The sequence below is a fragment of the Thunnus maccoyii genome, chromosome 12, assembly GCF_910596095.1.
Source record: "Thunnus maccoyii chromosome 12, fThuMac1.1, whole genome shotgun sequence".
NCBI classification, from domain to species: domain Eukaryota; kingdom Metazoa; phylum Chordata; class Actinopteri; order Scombriformes; family Scombridae; genus Thunnus; species Thunnus maccoyii.
Genome location: NC_056544.1, coordinates 11,160,103 through 11,180,328, shown reverse-complemented (window position 1 = coordinate 11,180,328; position 20,226 = coordinate 11,160,103). Strand labels below are relative to the sequence as shown.

At 38.8% G+C, this 20,226-nt stretch overlaps 1 protein-coding gene across 1 annotated transcript; it reads left to right on the top strand.

The window, feature by feature from the left end:
• Positions 1–811: 811 nt before the first annotated feature.
• On the top strand, positions 812–20,117 carry LOC121908817. The gene is made up of 15 exons (XM_042429120.1): positions 812–881; positions 1,958–3,172; positions 5,583–5,791; positions 5,916–6,087; positions 6,239–6,289; positions 6,580–6,685; positions 8,875–8,891; positions 10,003–10,545; positions 11,842–12,045; positions 12,115–12,276; positions 16,523–16,677; positions 17,039–17,296; positions 18,056–18,227; positions 18,532–18,573; positions 19,656–20,117. Exons 2-15 carry the CDS (start codon positions 2,033–2,035, stop codon positions 19,755–19,757), a joined length of 3,333 nt encoding a protein of 1,110 aa, XP_042285054.1. The 5' UTR covers positions 812–881; positions 1,958–2,032; the 3' UTR covers positions 19,758–20,117.
• The last annotated feature ends 109 nt before the right edge of the window (positions 20,118–20,226 follow it).

The following is a 20,226-nucleotide window of genomic DNA, read 5'->3' as shown; positions in this document are numbered from 1 at the left end:
GAGAGAAAGAGAGAGAGAGAGAGAGAGAGAGAGAGAGAGAGAGAGAGAGAGAGAGAGAGAGAGAGGTGGCAATGATGTGCAGGAGAAGCACAGGAGCTTGCTGCCCTCTAGTGCCAAACACTTTAGCTCCTCCTGTGAGTACAACACAATATGACACAGTTGAGATGAAAATGAATTATTCATAAATGACGGGATGATAAAGCAGTATTTCACAGATCTTAGATATGAGATGTAATTGATACCGTAGGACTGATATCAAACATGCTTGTCTCAAAAAAATGAGTGTAATCTCCTGGACAAGCTACTGCTGTTGATAGTCTCAAATGATATCCATAATACTTTAAGTACTACTAGACAAATGGGTTTGTATATGTATCCAGAACTTCATGGAAAGCAATACTGTGAATGATCCTGAGGAAATAAAGTACATTGAATTGAATTGTATGAACTCTAAGCAGCCTAAACAGCTGTCCAGGCCCTATCAAAGCACTTGTGGTGAGTTATTTGGATTTATTTCAGGGTAGCTCACACCTCCTCTCCTCTGTTTTTAAATATCAACAGCTAGCCTCTCTTTCTCTCACAGTCAGATTAACCTAGTAGTGCCAGTCACCACCTCCAGCACAGGGGCAGTTCAAGTTTAATGTTTAAGCTTTAACTCCCCCTTTCAGCTCTCCACACTCATTGGCCAATCACCCTGTGTGTGTGCGGAACTGAGCGTCTAACACCAGCAGTGAGTCACCTGAGAGACTGACTAGCTGAGTGGGCCTGGTGGACAGGGAGGCCATTTCACAGTAGCTATCAGTTCCTGTTTCCTTATAAAGTCCTACGAGAAGCTAAACACCTGCATGACCAGACTAAAGTGAGAAGTAGAGGCCAAGCAGGTAAGGAAAGGTGGTGGTTTTCAGATAGTTTTCATTTTTCTCAACAACAAATGTGCTCTGTGTTGTTAATGTGTTTCCACTTTGGGGTGCTGTGACAGTTTCATGACTGTTGCTGTGTATTAAGAGCTTGTGCGGCAGCGTACTGTGAGTCACAGCTCAGCTTAAAGTCCTCTGTTATTAGTTGAGCCTGAGCAGCGCTGTAGCCTGGGATCTTACAGTGGAGCTCCATGTTGTGTCCTCTGTTTGAGTTGTTCTACCGTGTTTCTAATACTGATCTACACAATATGATGATGATGATTTTAGCCCCTGTAATACAAATAACATATATTTTACATCACAGTTGAGTATTTTGCGAATACTGGTATCAATTGTTTTCCATTCATTTCCATTCAATCATTCAATATAAAATCTTTTTAAAAAAAAAAATCAAAGTCACTTTATTGTTGTGACTGCATTACCATGTAATGATAATGTAAGATTTAGAAAAAAAGTAATGTCTTTATGTTTATTGTGATGGATTATAAACTCAAACCAGTTTAAGTTGCGGTAAGTGGCAAAGAAAAACTCCCTCTTAACAGGAAGTACTGTGTAGATAGATAAGCAACTGTTTGCTAACAGGTTTACAACTTAAAAGGTGATAATATGTCAGTGTTGTGTTTGCAGGTTGTTTCTGCTTTTCTCCAATGGTAGAAAAATCACTTCAATCAGATTATATGATTATACACTGCCCTCCATTCAAAAATGTCAGTACAAATGTGAAGTACACATGTAAACGAGAAACACTGGAAGGGTCTTTTAAGATTAATATGACTGCTACCATTACTTCATGCTGTCTTTATCTTAGAGAATGAAAAAAATCTGGGTATCACAATTATATCTCAGTTCTTTTTGTCAATACAACTTAGACATTTATGAAATCTGATATAAAGTTCAAAATTCATAAATCTGACTCTTGCACAGACTTATTTTGTTGTGATTCAGGAGTGTTAATCATAGATTTCAAAGCATGGTACATTTATACTGTATGCTTGCATGAATAAATACACAAAACTAATAATTTATCTTTGCCCACACAGTTTCTCCTTCTTCATGTCTCATGAAGATTCTGTGATTGCTCCTTTTTCAATGAATCACCAAAATCAGCCCGCAGCATGAAAGGCTGGAGCAGGAAATTCACAAGGCAAGAGCCAGAGAGTGTGGTCGGGTCCTCCTCTAGCAAGAGGAACTCCATTAGTGATCCACCAGTGCCTGTGTGGGTTACTCACACACCCACACCAGATAATATCAAGGATGATAGTGACACTTACTCCACAGGCCGCACATCCAGCACTCCACCTTACGCAGAGAAGGAGGATGATGACAAAAAAGGGAGCATGAAGGACAGGCTGAAATCCCTCATCCCACATTCTTGGGGGGGCATTGTCCATAAATGGTCAAGGAAAAGTGACAGTGTAAATGACTCTGAAGCCAGTACCAGCAGGATCCAGATCCTTCCCAATGGGACCAGGGTGAGCCCTCCTGTGAGTCCACTGGTGGAGCGCAGGAACTGGGATGAATCACTGGATGACTCCAGCCAGAACTTTAAGCCTTTGTTAAGGGAGAGCCCCACTGATGATCTGTTTCATCAGGGCCCACGAGAGGAATCTCTGCTGACTAGCATCCACCCTGCAGAGTACTACGCTGAGAAGTTGGAGGTCTACAACCAGAAGTACTCTTACTTGAAATCGTGGCCTGGCCTGCTCAGACTTCTTGCTGGACTTGAGCTCCTATTTGGGGGGATGGTCATTGCTTGTGTCATTGCCTACGTCCAGAAAGATAGTGAGTGGTCCAATGCCTACGGCCTCTATAATGGTGTATATAACAATGGGCAAGGTCTGTCTGGGTACAGCTACAGAGGTCCTATGACTCCCTTCATTCTGGCTGTAGCTGGAGTCTCCTGGATCATAACACTGATTCTCTTGGTGATGGGAATGACTATGTATTATCGTACCATCCTCCTCGACTCCGCCTGGTGGCCTCTCACAGAGGCCTTCATCAATGTAGCGCTGTTCCTGTTCTACATGGCAGCAGGAATTGTGTACCTGAATGACTTGAACCGCGGGGGGCTGTGCTACATGACTATAGGTATCAACCCCATCATGGCCAATCTCTGTCGAGTTGACGGGGGCCAGATGGCGGGAACTGCTTTCATCTTCATCAACATGGCAATATATCTGGGAAGTTTCCTGGTATGTCTGAAGATGTGGAGGCATGAGGCAGCACGCCGGGAGAGGGAATACTTTGAAAACAAGGTACAGTTCACTTCTGTGGAAATTTTAGATGAAAGACAAGCTCATTTACTTCTAAATTCAAAGTGTGAGGGAAATAATCTTAAAAAAATATAAAAATGCTTATGCCTCTTATTGAAGACCTGCATTTAGTTGTATATGGGAGCTGCTCCGAATAAATACAGTTTTTCGCCCTTTGGTTTAGGGCCAAAATATGGAGATCTGTAAAGACACCGTTGAAGTAGTCGAGCCAACTGAAGATAAATGCATTGACAAGTTTTTCCAAATCCTGCTTAGACATAAGTCCTTTAATCCTTGAATTATTCTTAAAGTGATAGTAGGTTGACTTTGTAATTGTTTGTAATTGTTGAAATTCAGGTCTGAGTGCATGACTACACTAAGATTTCTGGCTTGCGTTTGTGGTTTTTAACACTATTGATTGAAGATGGGCACTAACTTTCAATCACTCTTCTTTGGCTCCAAAAACAATTACCTCAGTTTTATCTTTGTTTAATTGAAGAAAATTTTGGCACATCAGATAGTTGATTTGTTCAATGCACTTACTCAGTGCTTGTATTGGACCATAGTCTCCTGGTGATATGGTTATGTAAATTTGTGTGCCATCTGTATAATTATGGTAACATATTTTGTTGTTTCCATACTCTGATCTAGTGGGAGCATGAAGATGTTAAACAGAAGAGGCCCCAGAATGGAGCTTTGGGGAACTCCACATGTCATTTTTGTCTGCTCAGATGTGTAATTACCCATAGACACAAAGTAGTCCCTGTCCTTTAAGTAGGATTCAAACCAGTTTAGTACTGTGCCAGAAAGTCGCAGTTGAGAGTAGTAGAAAAGTTTTCCAGTTGGCCTAGTGATATGTTGTGGTCGACTGTGTTGAAGAATCACAAGAATATGTGTGGTTAAAATAGAATGCAACATATAGAAAACAGTGCGATGTTCTCCTCTAAAGTGTTCACTGTCACTGGTTTTGGACAGAACAGTCAGCTACTGAAGATTTAACCCATGCTTTTTCCCCTTTACTCTGTCTCTGTTGCTCTATCACACACACAGGTCTTAGGTCACATTATGTGTGAGAAATAGGAAATGTCTAAATGTATATTTGTCAAGTTAAGAGTTATTTTAAGTAGACATGTTATATCAAACACCACATTTATAGTAGGAGAGAGTAAGCAATACTTTTACCGACTGCAAACCAGCCAACAACAGGCCCAAAGCAGCAGGGCAGAGCAAATCCAATTTATTTTAAAGTCAGTCAAGACAATCTGCAGTGAGCGTGCTCTTTTTTGGAATTGATATGTCAGCTTTTTTCTGCTGGCCAATGCCATGGCAAACAACCAGGATTCTTTCTAAAGCTGTAAATCACTGTTTTTTCATACCTTTATTGACCATGCAGCCCTCTTGGTAGAAATGTGCCTGAAGTAGATAAGTTAAAGGTGAAGTAGACTGAATTGTTCTGCTACTATGCGTTTGATGCTTTTTCTCAATGAAGAACATATTGTACCTGTTACAATATATCCAATATATACAATGTGTCCCACTGGTGTGGCAGCAGATACATGTGTCCCATGGCATGCTGGGTAACCCAGTTAGCTCAGTGTCTTTAGTATCCACACTGCACATGTTTATTTTTGATTTGACAGCACACTACTATGAGCAAATAACTCCTGATAGCTGATAATGGTATACTAACATCAACACTGTTATGTTACAGCCATGTGACTTAAATCCTAATAATGGACTCGCCATTGGCATCTGATATGATTTAATTAGCACAATACACCAGATTAGTAATCCAGTAAATATCCAATTCAATATTTTAAAGCATTAGATTAGACTGACAAGAAGTGGTGTCTGCTATCATTGGCACAAACACATAAGTCAATTTCTCTCCATGTTAATTCATACAGATGACTCAGATATACAAGCAATACATCTGCATGCTCAATACAATATAGTGATATGTGCAAATAAAACAGACACAATGTTGTTGATATGTACCAAGAACTTGATTGTTCCCTTCAACAGCTATCAAGCTTATTACTATTTGCAAATGGAGAACATGGAGTGCAGCATCACAGCCACCATGGGTGAGAAACAGCATGGTCAGCTAATATATTATGTCAAATAAGAGAGGCTGAGAGGCCAGGAGTGAACATAATAATTTCATCTCCCAGCTGAGGGAATGCAGCTTCACAGGATTAGCTTGTCAAAGCAAAAGAATGGGCAGGTATTTTTCCCCTCTAGCTGTGCTTTTTTTGTATTTCTCTGACATTTTGCTTAACCTAAATTTTTCCCATCGGCCTCTTAAAAAGCTTGTTGTAATGATGACACAGGCCTGCACACACAGTGGCTTATGTTCATTTCATTCGTTGGTTCATGTATTCTGAATGATACTCTTAACCTTCACCTTTAGCCTCAAGAAGAGCATCATCACTACATCCCACTCGCCCCCCAAAGAACAAAACGCATATCATTCAAGGATGAAACAGATAGGTCTCTGAGTAAAGATCACATTAATCAGCATGCACCAGTCTCTGAGGTCCATAAGCATCCAGTCAGTCTGAACAGAACCACAGCGCCTGAATACATCCCCAAAGTACACATCATCGCAGACTACATCATGTGAGTAAACTTTTCAAGTATAGATGTTAAGATATTCTTTCTTAATCTGACACATCACAAAAAGAAGAATCAGTTCATACATGTCATGCCACTTCTCAGTCTTCCCTAAAATCCTTTCCTGTAGGAAGTATCCGGAGATCAGCTGCGTGGAAGAAAGGGAAAAGTACAAAGCTGTTTTCAATGACCAGTATCAGGAGTACAAGGACCTTCACAGAGACATCAGCACCACCCTCAATAAATTCAGAGAGCTGGATGATATGATGGCTCGACTCCTCAAAGATGGAAAAAGCCAGCAGGTGAACTGATATACTATACCAGGATTTAATATGAGGTCAAAAGGTCATGATTGGACCTCTTAATTGTACAGAGAAATTAAAAATCTCCATTCCTACATTGAGTTTGAGTGTTTTATGTCATGTGCAAACCATTTGATTATCATTTCTTTAGGATCGGCAGAGGATTCAAAACATTCTGAAGAAGTATCAGCAGAAAAAGAGTGTAAGTGATGGAGTCCCGACGCTTTGTGTGTTCACTCTGAAACAATTAAAAAATCATTCTTAAATTTTAACCCAGAGATGTGTTAGAAATGCTACTGTTGTGTAAACATCCAGGTAATATTTGCTTTTTTCAATAATGCTGTCCACTGATGCAAATAATATAACTCTGGAAATTCTCATTTAACACAGCTGCATTATATAAACAAATCAGGCAACAGCTATCAGAAGAAAAAGAAAATAAATTAATAATCAATAAATTATTCTGTGTGTTGGTGTGTGTGTGTTTTACAGGAGCCTGCATTCCTAGAGAAAAAGGAACGCTGTGACTATTTGAAAGCCAAATTAAGCCACATAAAAAACAGAATCCGCACTTTTGACGAGGAAACCATGGCAAATGGTCGGACATGAAGAATACCAGAGAGAGAATATCTGCAGACATCATGACAAGACAAAACAAATAACATATTTTTTGAAATCTGTGCTTTGTCTCTTATTTGTGAAATGTTGCATCAGTATATTGAATGCATTGGGACTATTGTGTTTTAAGTGAAAAGCATATTTTTCTGAGATAGACACATGGATTACGGACATTTTTTATGGGTATCAACATAAGGTTAGAGTTAACATGAAACCTTGTGTATGACATAATAATAACACCTGTGCTACAGCATCATAATGGATACATGATACACTCCATCATGACATACAGTTTTCATTGTATGTCATGATGCATTTTCTTGCTATATTCATGTAATTTGTGTCAATGATGGGAAATAACATGCCGATTTAATGTTTATTTTCAAATTCAAGTCCTGCCAATTATTGCAGTTTTTACAAAATGTACTGTATATGAAAATTTGTTTGATAAAGTTTTTTGTTTGTTTTTTGATTTTTTTTTCTGTATGCTGTTTGTTATTTGCACTACCATTTCATATTGTCTTTACAACTTATTTTTGGTTCTGCGTTGGCAGCTTCAAGACTAATGTAGGCTACTTGGTTTGGTTCTCACCACCTAACTATTAACTGATCATTAGGTAATCAATGTCTTTTATGTTTTTTTATTGTCTTTTCGTTTTGTGATTTTCTGTATAAGCACCAAAGAAAAATATCTGTATTATAATTGTTGTTGTTGAAGAATCAAGTGAGTATTGAAAGCTGTGAATCTCAGCACCCTGTGAAGTGTTTTGAGTTGTTAGTGTTAATCAAACACTCAGTAAGCACACAGTACACATCTTTTTTACACCTTTGACTTATTATACTGATATTTAGCTTACTAAAAAACACCAGAAAGCAATTTGGGTAATAGAAAAACACCAAAGTTGTGTTTTAATCACTGTTTAGGTTTGACTGTTGGACACTGTGGCAGTCGTCTGGGTGTACATTTTAGACAGCAGCTATCATCCAAAGGACTATATCCAAAACATATAACATGACAATTGATTATTTCACCAAACTACAAAACTTAAAACAAATCTATTATTACTTCCCTTGAAACAATTGTAACTGAATGCACACTGCGTAAATTGAAATCTCTTAAAATTGAGTTGTCACTTTGTTGCTTTGTCTGATTAGTATAAAACATCTTAGTGATGACATATTGTAATAACTTTCCATCTCATTTATCATATGGAACCAAATGCTATTAGATGAAACTCCCACACTTCTGCTGAGTTTTACTGCATCCACTCAGCTATAAAAACACCATATATGCCTACATTATCATCAGTGCCTAACCTACAGTTTCATAACAACATCAGAGTGTATCGAGCTATCATTACATTGTTTTTCTCCTCTTTTTTATTCTGTTGCGTCAAAGGAGACAGCAGCATTTCTGGTCATTTGGACCTTTTAGTGCAGCAGTACAAAGCGGTGATGTTTGCTGCAGACTATTGGCTGGTGAAAAGTAATCTAGACACATGTATACTACAGTAGAGATAGTAAAGCCACAGTTATTGCCTACTGTTCAATCACTAAACCAGAAGTATTCTGGGTGTTGGTTCACTGCATGTTGGACTATAAAGATACAGTGGGTGGCTGCTTTCAGTATCACACTGACACTATAAAACATTAGTTTGCACTTCAGTATGTGTGGGGTAAGTTTTTAACTGTATAACCACTTAGGACAACAGCTGGCTACATAATAATGACTATTAAATGTACTACTACTAATTACCACTATAATAATAATGTTATTATTGGTAGTAGTTTTTAAAAAAAAAAAATCATATATGGTACATACTTACTATATACTCCAAATATGTAGGTCATTAGTAAAATATCCAAAAAACATCCATACACTTTCCAAAAGGCACAGGGTATGACATGAACTGGACTGGAGCTGATGGGGAATAATTTAAACTGAATCTAGCTGCAGCCTGTGAACTATGAGACATCATGTGAGAACAGGAGGTCAGTATGAGGTGAAATGTGCACCTGCTGAGACACTGAGTCGCTGCGGGCCCACGGTGAGTCAGGAGACTCCGCATGCTTCTTTCCCGTTTTTTTAGAAGAGAAGGTATCAGCCATGGAAAATGACGAAGTTTACGATCGTCAAAGAGCTTTAAAGCGGACATTACGCCTATAGAGAGCAGACGAGTGTGAATGTGGACGGGTGCAAAGTTGAAGAACGCTTTTTAGTATCTGGGTAAGTTGTGTAATGCCAATACTCTACTTTCATTGTTACTGTTGTTTGAAGGTTTAAATAAATAGCTCCTATTATATTTGTTCAATGATCTAAAAAAATCAAACATTTAAAGTTAAATTTGACTTTGAAGGATTTGAAAATGCCCACTTTTAAATAAAGATGTCAGATCTTTCACTTAAAATGGAAAGTGGACAGAGGGTAAATATGACAGTGTGTTTTGATGTGCTGTATAACAGAGTGGATGAGATTGTCTCGTTCATGTGTTGAAGTACTTGCGCCTCTTTAAGAGGACAGAAAGGGGGTTTACGGTTTACACTGAAAAAAAACTGTGAAACTTTTACTTTTGCTGTTCTCTCTTTCTTTGTACAATTATGTAAAGTTAAATCAGCTACAATATGCAATTAATCAAAAACAAAACAAAACAAAAAAAACCCCAAACAGTTCTGCCATGCCTGCCTGGGCTTATTTTGTAGCGCTCTCTCTCTCAGTGGGGCTGACTCCCAGCAGGTGCACAGGTAACATACTGTAGATGCAGCACAGGGAAGGAACACCTCTGTGTGGCTCTCCCTGCAGTAAACACCATGCATGGCTGCCCCAGCTCGCCTCTTATCTGCTGTCTGTCTGAATTATTGAAGCCTGTTGGGTTGAGTTCCATTGGAGTGATGAAGTGTAGATCAGCAATACCGGAGAGAGGGTTCAGGGATGGGCTGAGGTGAATGAAGGGCAGAGAGGTGCATGCTGTGCAGCAGACAGTGCTGAAAACATTTAGTTACATCAAATTAACAGAAGCGCTGAAAGGACTGAGAAACAAAGTATTTGTAATAAAATTATTTTATTTTTTTGTATTCATAATTTTCATTTAAAGTCATTTATCTAATCAAGGAATCACTTTAAAGTACTTATCACTGTTAAATGCGTTTAAATGTTAGTTTATAGTGGTACTGTGACATGTATAAACTATGTGAAGCTATGTAACAAGAAAACTCCTTTTACCATGAATTAATTTCATCATATTTTCTCCTCCTTCCTCCAGGTGAAACTGCAGGAATATCTACTAAACCATGTATGAGCCTCGGTACTATGATAGCCCCCCTGTGTACAGCCCGCCTTACAGCACCGCCTCCCACAGCTTCTATCCCCCGAGGAGCGTCCACACTCCCCAGAGCCAATATGTTCCCCCCACCTACAATCTCCCACCAGACTCCTACTACATGGAGGGGAAACCTCAACACTTCTACCGCTGGTTTTCTCCCCCTGGTTTCGTCAAAACCTTCCAGGGAGCTACAGTGCTCATGTGTTTCCTCATCTTCGCCTTTGTGGCATCAACCTTGGTGTGGGACATGAATGGATTTGGGTATGGGGGCTACGGTGTTGGGGCCACAGGGAGTGGTGTTTCAGGGACAGGGTCAGGATACTATGGAGGCAGTTATGGCTACAGCGGCTCCTACATGACACCACATTCTGCCAAGTCGGCGATGATCTCCATGGCGGCCATCAACTTCCTGGTTTCACTGGGGTTCCTGGTGGGGAGTTTCTCACGATCGGGGGTCATGAGGGGATGCAGGTTCTACCTCACTGTGTTCATCAGTGATATCATCTTAGCTGTCCTTCAGGTGAGTCTACCTCAGACTAATGATTTAGTCCACTTCCCAGACTGGCTCACAGGACAACATGTGTCAGTTAGCTTTGGTTTATACATGCAGGTGGAGATTCTAATAGTGATGTTGTAGTTAGAGGAAGAGGCCATGGGTGTTTCCAGCTCACAAAGTGTTGCACTTCTTATTCAAAAGCATGTCTTGTAGCCATGTTGCATTCTGGTCTATTGATTCAATCTCTGCCCCTTCTGACACTCACTTCTCTTTGTTGCTACCATTGAATAATTTGTTTCCCTTCTTATGAGTGTGCAAAATTATGAGTTAAAAAGGAAACTCTTGATCCTGACAAATGTATATCAAAGTCACAAAGCTGTTAGGAGTCACCCATATGGACCAGCAAGCACAAAACTATGACCTGACAGAGGCTAAAAGCTGGCTCATTAGCTGCTAAACGCTCCACTATGTTCACCAGCTAGTTGCTAATAGTCGCCTCACTGCTGTTTGGTGATGGGAAGGTAGTATACAGTGGGTTTTAGGAACTTTTTTTCGCTAGAAACATCTGCTTGCTGCAACCAAAAACAACAAGAGAGCAGAGAGAGTGAGTTGAGTGATAATTCTCTGTGGGTTCATCGCTATAAGTGACACCTTTCAAATTTGAGATAGGCCTAGTCATTTGATCAATTGTTAATACAAAAATATGGATTATAGTCACTTTAAGCTTGATCCATTACTATCTAATGTCCACCCCAACATCCTGTTTTAAAAGAAAAGTAAGTACATCACAATAAGGAAGTTATGATACCATTTCATGTGACCAGACATTATACAAAATAATCTGGGCAGAAAAATGAAAAACAACCAGTTCAGAGGGGATATGAAATATTGTTACAATTTCATACCCCCACTTTAAATTAATTGGCAACTATTTTGATAATTGTGTCATTTTTGTAAGCAAAAATGCCAAATATTTTCAGCTCCTGAAATGTGATGATTTAGTGTTTTTCTTTGTCATACATGACAGTGAAGTGAATATCTTTTGGTTGTTGGCTGTTGGTTGCACAAAATAAGACATTTAAAGATATAACGTTTGGGAAATATGAAAGGTGTTTTTCACTATTTCATGGACAAAATGATAAATCGATTAAGCAGGTTAATCAATAATGAAAATAATTGTTAGTTGCAGCCCCAGTGACATATGTCATGAAAGTGCTTGTTGTATTTTCTAAAATGTTGCACTGGCAGCACTTTTCAAACATAATATATAATGGCATTTAAATCACAATTGTGATTGATCCTGACTTTCTATCTTTCTAGGGCATCATCGACATCATCTTCGTGATCGGGGTGAACCCGATGTCTCAGAGCTCACAGAGCATGCTGTACAACCCCATGCTGATGATGTGCCAGAACATCCAGGGCAGCCCCAGCCTCAGTGGCAGCGTGGGGGCCGGTTTTCCCGGGGGGTTCCCCATGTACAATCAATACCTGCACCACTACTGCTACATGGACCCCGAGGAGGTTAGTTGAAGTGTCCTATTTTATTCTATTCTCTTCTATTCGGTTTTATAATTTACTCTCTTTCCTCAGGCGGTAGCATTAGTGTTGGGTCTGATGGTGGTATTGTCCCTGTCCCTGTCTGCTTACTACGCCTACAAGACCCGCAGCAAGATTTGGCGCCACGGCAAAGCTAACATCTACTGGGATGAGCCGCTGGTCAGGCAGTCGGAGGGGCAGGATGTACAAGACTGGGTGAGGAAAGTCTCAGCCTCCTTTATTATTTATTTCTTCATGGTATGGTAGAAAAGGATGAAAAGACTTTGAAGCCATGTGGTTTATATTTATTTCTAGTTTATCTCCAGCTTCTTCTCTCCAAAGAAACAAAATCCTGAGTGACTTCACTGCTTGCAATCTCATGTTTATTCTTTTCAAGTTACCAGTCAGCATGGTCATGATTCTTTTTTCTTGCAAGTGACCAATAGGTTTCACAAGCTCCCATTATGCTGTTGTTGACTCAGAGAATATTGGTCTTTATCTTTGGCACACCCAAGTTTCACTCTGACTAATCATTAACCAGCCTAGTGATAACAGATGCAGAGAGACCCATAAAAATGGGTGACAAGCAACAGGGCACAATCTCTAGTGACAAGAAACAGGTCACGAGACTCTTTTATAGTAATTAACCTCATGGTTTAGAGCCAGGTTCATATTGTTTGAACAGATACTATATGCACATTTCCTGTACACAGTCATAATCACACATGATGTAAATGACTCAGTGTGTCCCTGACTAAAAGGTATAGTTGTCTCTAAATTGAATATGCAATATTTGATAAATCCAGTATAGAAAGTAGGGTAGAAGTAGTGAACCATGCAGGTTCAAAACACACTGCACCATAAATTTCAACAAAGAAAGCCATCTATAAACTTTCTATAGCAATGATCATTTTTCTTTGGTTATGTATTTATTCTTCATTTTTCATTAATAACATTCTCTACATAATTAATCAAAGAAAATGCCAGAAAAGTACAGAATCCTCTTTAAAGCAAGGCTCTGAAGACTTTGTACCATTTATGCTAAAGCTGTAGTTGAAATTGTAAAAACATAAAGACTTGATCTTTACATTTGTGGTTTTTAGTGAAATATCTCAACTGCTTTAGGATAGATTGCAATGAAATTTGGTAGGCCTACACTCATTGAAGCCCCCCTCAGGATATAATCACTGAGGTGATTTCCTGACTTTTCATCTAGTGCCACCATCAGGTCAAAATCTTAATCAAGGTCCAAATACCTTAAAAAATGAATGACCTGCTTCAGCATCTGCTGCAAAGTCTTTGTCTTGTTTTTACAAACATCCAGTGGTCCTCACTGTGCATTGTTCATACATACAAGTACAAGAACATACAAGTCTTGATCTCACAAGAGACTCTTGCAACCATGTGAATAATGCATTTCCACTACAGTAAAATGACAACTTCAGTTGTTGTAGCAATGGATAGATGGATGTACAAAGTGTCTGACAGTGACTCTATAGACTGCAGTTCTCTTCCTGTCCTAGTCTAGACCATCAGTGCTCTAGCATTTAGCAGGTAGTCATGCTGCTGTAGAGCCCGGTGACTGCTGTGCTGTTTGTATTTCACAGCGGTAGCCTCATGTGGTATTTAGCAGTGATTAATCTATTGGAGACGCGGTGTACTATGAATGTATTATGTCCACCATGCCTCATTATGGAAAGGGAAGAAACATATTCAATCAGTTTATCCGGTGAGGCCTTGGCCTACATACTGCCTATCATTGTAAAGTGCGTATGTAGTGAGTCGCTTCATCGAGATGCAGGCCCTATTCTGGGGCACTCTTGTATCGCAGTGAAGATGCTTGCCTTGCAGGGAGGCATATATAATGTATGTGGCATGTATAATGTATAAAAAGGGTTGAGTTGCCTCAGTGTTGCTGTGTGAATCCCCACAGAGAGTGGTGGCGCTAAATGATTCAGTCTGCGATGGGGCTGCTTCCCACTACTGCAGATTGGACACCTGGCATAGAAGTCATTTCCTCGTGTTTTGAGCCACATCTTGTGTTTTGAGCCACATTTTCATTGAACAGAACCGGAAAAGTGTAGTAATTGAGAGAAGACGCAATTATAATGCAGAATGTAGAATACTAAATCTCGAAAGGAAATACAGTATAAACTTGGAAAATTGAATGCCGCTTGCATACGGAAAGGGACAGCTTAATTAGTTTAATTAATTATTTACATGACCAACTCTCAAAAAGCCAGAGAACTAAGACTATAAAACACGATATGATGAAGTGTCAAGTGTGTAAATAAAGAGAAGAGAATAAATATCCTATAATGGTTTATGCAAAAATAGATATTTTGTGGTGATATGGATTTATTTTATATTGCGGAACTTAAAGTAGAAAAAAGTGCTGAAATTATTAATGGAATATAATTAAGATTGATAATTGATTCATCTTTTATCAAGCAAAAATTCCAAACATTTGCATCCTCAAAAGTGAGGATTTGGGGTTTTTTGAATAATTTTATTTTACATCACTTATTTGCCCCCCTCCCCCATCCCCATTTCAAGCACTCATGAATACACACCAAATCTGCATCATATTCCATAAGCATATAAACGAGACCAAATGCTGCTTTTTACACATAAATAACTTATTTTAATTTAAGGAATTTAGCTGCATTGTTAACATCATCATCATCATCATCATCATCATCACTACCATCTTCAAAATTTCACTTCATAGATTTTTTAGAAGCAAAGTCATCAATGATGTCATTATAGGACAGCTGCTGGCCAATGTCATGATTGATACTGATTATGGCAAGACCGCTGAGGACGCTCGGTTATGTAACTCCTGCAACACCAAACGACCACAGGGTAGTTAAATGAATATTGGACTAGCAGTCAAGGGGGCCCAACGCACATTCATAGTCTGCGTATAGCAAGAAACGGCCTTGTGAGTATGTCATAACTGTTTACCTTATCTTTCAACACAATTACTTGATAAATACAAAAATCTGCATTTAGAATTAGTTCGGCTACTAAAATATATCCATAAAATCAGTCTGTCACTCTCTGTCTATACAGCACATCCACTTCTCTTAGCTCTCTGGATTTTAAAAACTGTGTCAGTTTCACAAATGCTGGCTGGACTGAAAAGCACAGAAATTAATAGCACTTGAATTTCACAAAGCAGAAGCTGTCACAGCATCATCCTGCAGCAGCATATCGGATTCCCTGCAGTTTCTAGAAGTTTTTTCCTCGTAGAGGATCATCCTCCGACTTGACATTCATGAGATCTATTTCACAGGCTGCTTTTCCCAGATCCTCATCCCGTGTGACAACACTCCAATCCAGATATAGGCCAAAGACTAGAGTTCATTAATGATGCATCATACAGTAAGACAATATATTACGTAAGACATAATGCAGTTTTAGTGTTTGATATCTTTCTTAATACTTGCAGGATGTCTGACCATGCATTTTTGTAATGCTTTTCACCTCTTTCTGTATCTGTACAGGATTTTAATATTTCTGTGTTGCACTGTAGGTGTTTAAATGTTCTGTTTGATAAGCACACTGTCCTGTTTTTTGTCTGAGAGAGAAGAAACCTGATGCTCTGCTGCATGTTTACCTGATAGTTGAGAAAGAAGGAACAGCTAAAATGTTTGTTCCACTGATTTCATTCTTGTCTAAGCCTTTCTCAGTGTTATCATGATGACTGAACACACATACACATGCACACACACACACTCCTTCGCTAACATGCATTTCATGTCAGACACAGTTGAGAAAATTGCTTTTGTGTGTTTCCTCCCAATTTATTGGTTCTGATAGTTGATTTAGGAGACAAACAGGAGAGGAAATAAAGGATTTGAGGTGAGACACTGATGATCCTGGAAACCCAGAGGAAGGGACTTTCTGCTCTCTGGGGTTGATGGATGTTAGAGCTGCTTTTCACTTTACTGCAGTGTGTCACATTGTAGCCAAGGCTACTGTGTGTGTGTGTGTGTGTGTGTATGTGTTTGTTCTTGTATCTGTCTGGCTACATGCATACATGTCTGGCAGTGCCACAGGCTCTCTCACTGGAGTGTTTTTTAGCACAGTGTGCTGAGCTGTGTAGAGGACTCTTCAGTTTTGCACTTTGCTGCTACAGTATGTGACAGATTTAGTGCAGTCTGAGCATCATAGCAATGCAAAGTTCTGTATGTCCTGTAAGTTCTCATGTACACTACTATGCTGTACGTTTTCCCTTGTAGAATAAATACAGATCACACAAACTTGTATTTTCTGTTACCCTTGATTTTCTGTCTCCACACGAACAGAATCAAATTATTTGCACTTTGATGGAATATTTTAAAATTCTAAATGCAGAAATTCATTATAGTGTTTAGTGTTTTCAGCATTCTGCATCTGCATCGCACAGAAACCGCAAACATTAAATATTGAGATTCCACTTTCCTGAATGTCTTAGGTGAATGATGTTGGAGAAGTGCGCAGCACCCAGCAGGCACCGACTGTTGTTATATCAGAGAGAGCAGCTCCTGACCTCAGGGCGGAGAACAGTGTGGTCTCCTACGGCAACAGAGCAGTCAGTATCCACAGAGAGGGAAAATATAACAGCAACAGGTGAGTGGTGATTGGACCTGATGAGTTCATAAAGCAAGGACACGTATTCCTTTTTTGTTTTCTGTAGTTTTAGGCAGGAAAATGCTCAAATTAAATTAAGAGATGAAGAATGTCAATTTAAAGGTTGACTATCAGTACAGGTTGACTTTTCAGTCCAACTCAATTAAGCTTTATTTATACAGCAATAAATGCCACCATGATCAATAAATACACACACAGTAGGAAAAGAAAAAAGAACACTGTTAATCACCAAACTAAATACAATCTCACACTTGACAAAACTAAATATGAATGTGGCTGTAGAATTTCAAGAACTTACACACAATCAAACACTTTGTGTCTGTGTCATTCTTTTTTAAAGTTTTCATGCTGAAAAGAGTAAGTGTGCCGCTGAGCCTCTGTACCAGAACAGCGGGGTCCCAATTTATTCCAGCAGCTCCTCAGATGAAGGTGACAACATCAGGGAACCTTCTCATCACGCTGAGAGGGACCGGAGGAAGGACAGAGAGCCTTGGCCTGCTGCTCAGGAGATGGTGGAGTCCCAGTATGAAACTGGTTACACCACCGGAGGAGACACTGGGAATGAGCTGGACCGGAAAGACACAGATTACCTCTTCAGGTAATCTATGTAAAGATAAAGACATTAAGATAACATATAGACTTAATTTAATTGTGGAATGGAAATGCAAATTAAGTCTATTTTTCCTAAACTGTGTAATTAATAATTAACTAATTTCAAAGATGTTGACAGATGAGTTACTATGGACCATTATTTTAGTTACTGTAATGAAACTGGGACTTATTTTGAGACTTTTATTTCAATGAGTTTCACTGAAGAGCTGAAGAGTCTACATGCTGGTTCAGAGGTTTTTTGCCCCTTTAAAATACTGAGCATTGTTTTTATCATATTATTTTTTGTAGTAGTTGTAGTTTTAGGCAGGAAAAGGCTGAAATTTAAAGATGTTGAATGCCAGCATAAATGTTGACTATCAGCAGCTTGAAGCAAGCAAATCAGCATCAGTGTCATTTTTCAAAAATGTCTATTGGTTGAGCCTAAATTAAAATATTCCAGGCCAATCTGAGATTAATCTTGACTTCCCTCTGACTTAACTTTCCCTAATCAATCACATATTTAATATGTCCTGCCCTGAAACAGACAGTATTCATATTATTTCAGAGGACAATGCTGTAACTCCACAAATACTGGCCACCAGTGTCCTCGAAAGGCACGATGTCCAACGGTTTAAATGTTTTTAACTTAATACTGGTAGAAAGACTGATGAAAAGCTAATTCCCCTCTGTATTTGTCACTGCTTAGTTTTAAATTAGTAATCATTTCATTCTTTCATATTCACTTCATATTAATATACCACTCCAGGCTGTACCCAGAGATAATTTCAGACCAGCAGCGCCGGCGGTACAAGAGGGAGTTTGACTCTGACCTGGCCCGTTATAAGAGTCTCTGTGCTGAGATGGATGACATTAGTGACCAGATGCACATGCTGAACCGAGAGTTGGACACGTTGGACGAGGGCTCCATGAAGTACCAGGTAGGGAATAAACAGGAGGGAAGACCGCTGAGTGGAAAAATTCAGGGCAGACTGCCATGAGAACATTATCATAACTGTGCCTTTAATTATACCCGCCAGTTTAGTCCATCCTCAATGTCAACAACAGTCAGGAGGACAAAACCAATACAGTTTTCATCCAGTTTTATGTATGGGTCATTCAATTATTTAGTTTTCGTTGTTGTTTTTGTGATTAGGATTAAAATATACTTTCAGAATTTGCTTATATGGTTTATGACATAAAGTCAGCATAAGTCACAGAGAGAATTTGTGTTTCCATTCTCAGGGTGTGGCTGATGAGTATAACCGACTGAAAGACCTGAAAAAGGTGAGATAAATTAGATCTGTGGTATCATAATGTGACATTAAAGTAATAGATATGCATTTTGGGACAAAATACATAAGAATAAATTTGAGAATTTAATTTTAAGAGGCTGCTAAAAGATGATGCTAGAGAAAGTGAGAAGAACATATATTTATAAACAAAACACATATCTGATGGATATCTATGTCATATACTGAAAGAAGTTTTCTGAAGGACAGAAGCCACTTCAGAAAGTTGCCAATCTTACAAATCTTTTTTGCAGCACATAAAGTTTACAGCGATTAGAGGGGTATCATGTATGAGCCCAAATAATGTTACCATAAATCAGAGGGATAAATCATGGAATAATATAGAGTTAATAGACAAGACACATTGAACAAACATTGTTAATATGAAGCTACAGCCAGCAGCCAGTTAGCTTAGCTTTAAGAACAGGGGGAAACAGCTACCCTAGCTCTGGCCAAACATAACATTTCTTGGCTAGGTGCAGTGAATTCCTAGAGTCTCTGTGGGCACATAACCAACCATAAAACCACAATATGTAACTTTTACACTTCAGGTTTTGAACAGATTAAACTAATAAGAGTACCACTTTCTAGTAAGACACCCTTTACAAATTGTCTATAAGCATTCATTAATGGCTTTAAATCATTTGCTAATGCTTTAGAGATCATTTATAAGCCATTAATAAGAATGACTTTTGGGTTGCCCGGTTGTGGGAAAACACCCAGCATCACATTGTCTTTTTAGCTCATCAAGAAGAGCCCTCCAACAGTCTGTTTGGGTATTTATCTTCTAGAAAAGGACTGCAGAGCATCTGAAGCAAAAATCCATTTATAACCTTATTAACATTTGCAACCGAAGAATTGATGGATTACTATAAGAACCTTATAAATTGAGAAACCCATAAACAGTTATTAATGGTTTGCCAACATTTATAACTGTATCATTACCAAATAACATCACAAAGCCATGTCAGTAACAAAACATTTTATTAAAACTGAATGATGTAATTTTTGTAAGTTTTAATATGAGTGTGGATCATGTTAACTATATCTGCTTCTTTAAACTTGTCTTTCCTTTAGACCCCAGACTATCAAGCAAAGAAAAGACAGAGCAAAGAACTTCGGCAAAAACTTTTCCATATCAAACGTCTGGTGAAAAACTATGACCAAGGTCTCTGTTAGTGTGTCTCAATAATCCCTTGAAACAGCTGAGGATGATCGCTTACAGTGTTTGACCTGGCTAAGGAATCAAGTACTCACGCAGCATTCGGCTGCTTCGTGTGGGCTCCTGTTTCATTTTTTTCTACTTGGCTGTAAAACTGGTCATATCAATACAACCCTCGTGCTGGCCTCACAGTCACTGAACCTCCACTCTGTTTTTGACCTTAATGTTTACAACTCTTGTATTACTTTTGCAGCTGTCAGAATAGATTACCATCAGGGCTACTGACAGACTTTGCTCTGTGTGGTTGTGATATAAACTGCTTGACAAATGGCACTGAACATTGTGTGAAAATTTCGCCTTTTACTTCACATTGTCATGATTACTTAAATTCAATACATTTAATTTAATTTATGTTACAGCACATTTTAGTTTTGGAAACTAATGAATGTTGACTTTTATATGGAAATGATGTGTGGAATGAATGAA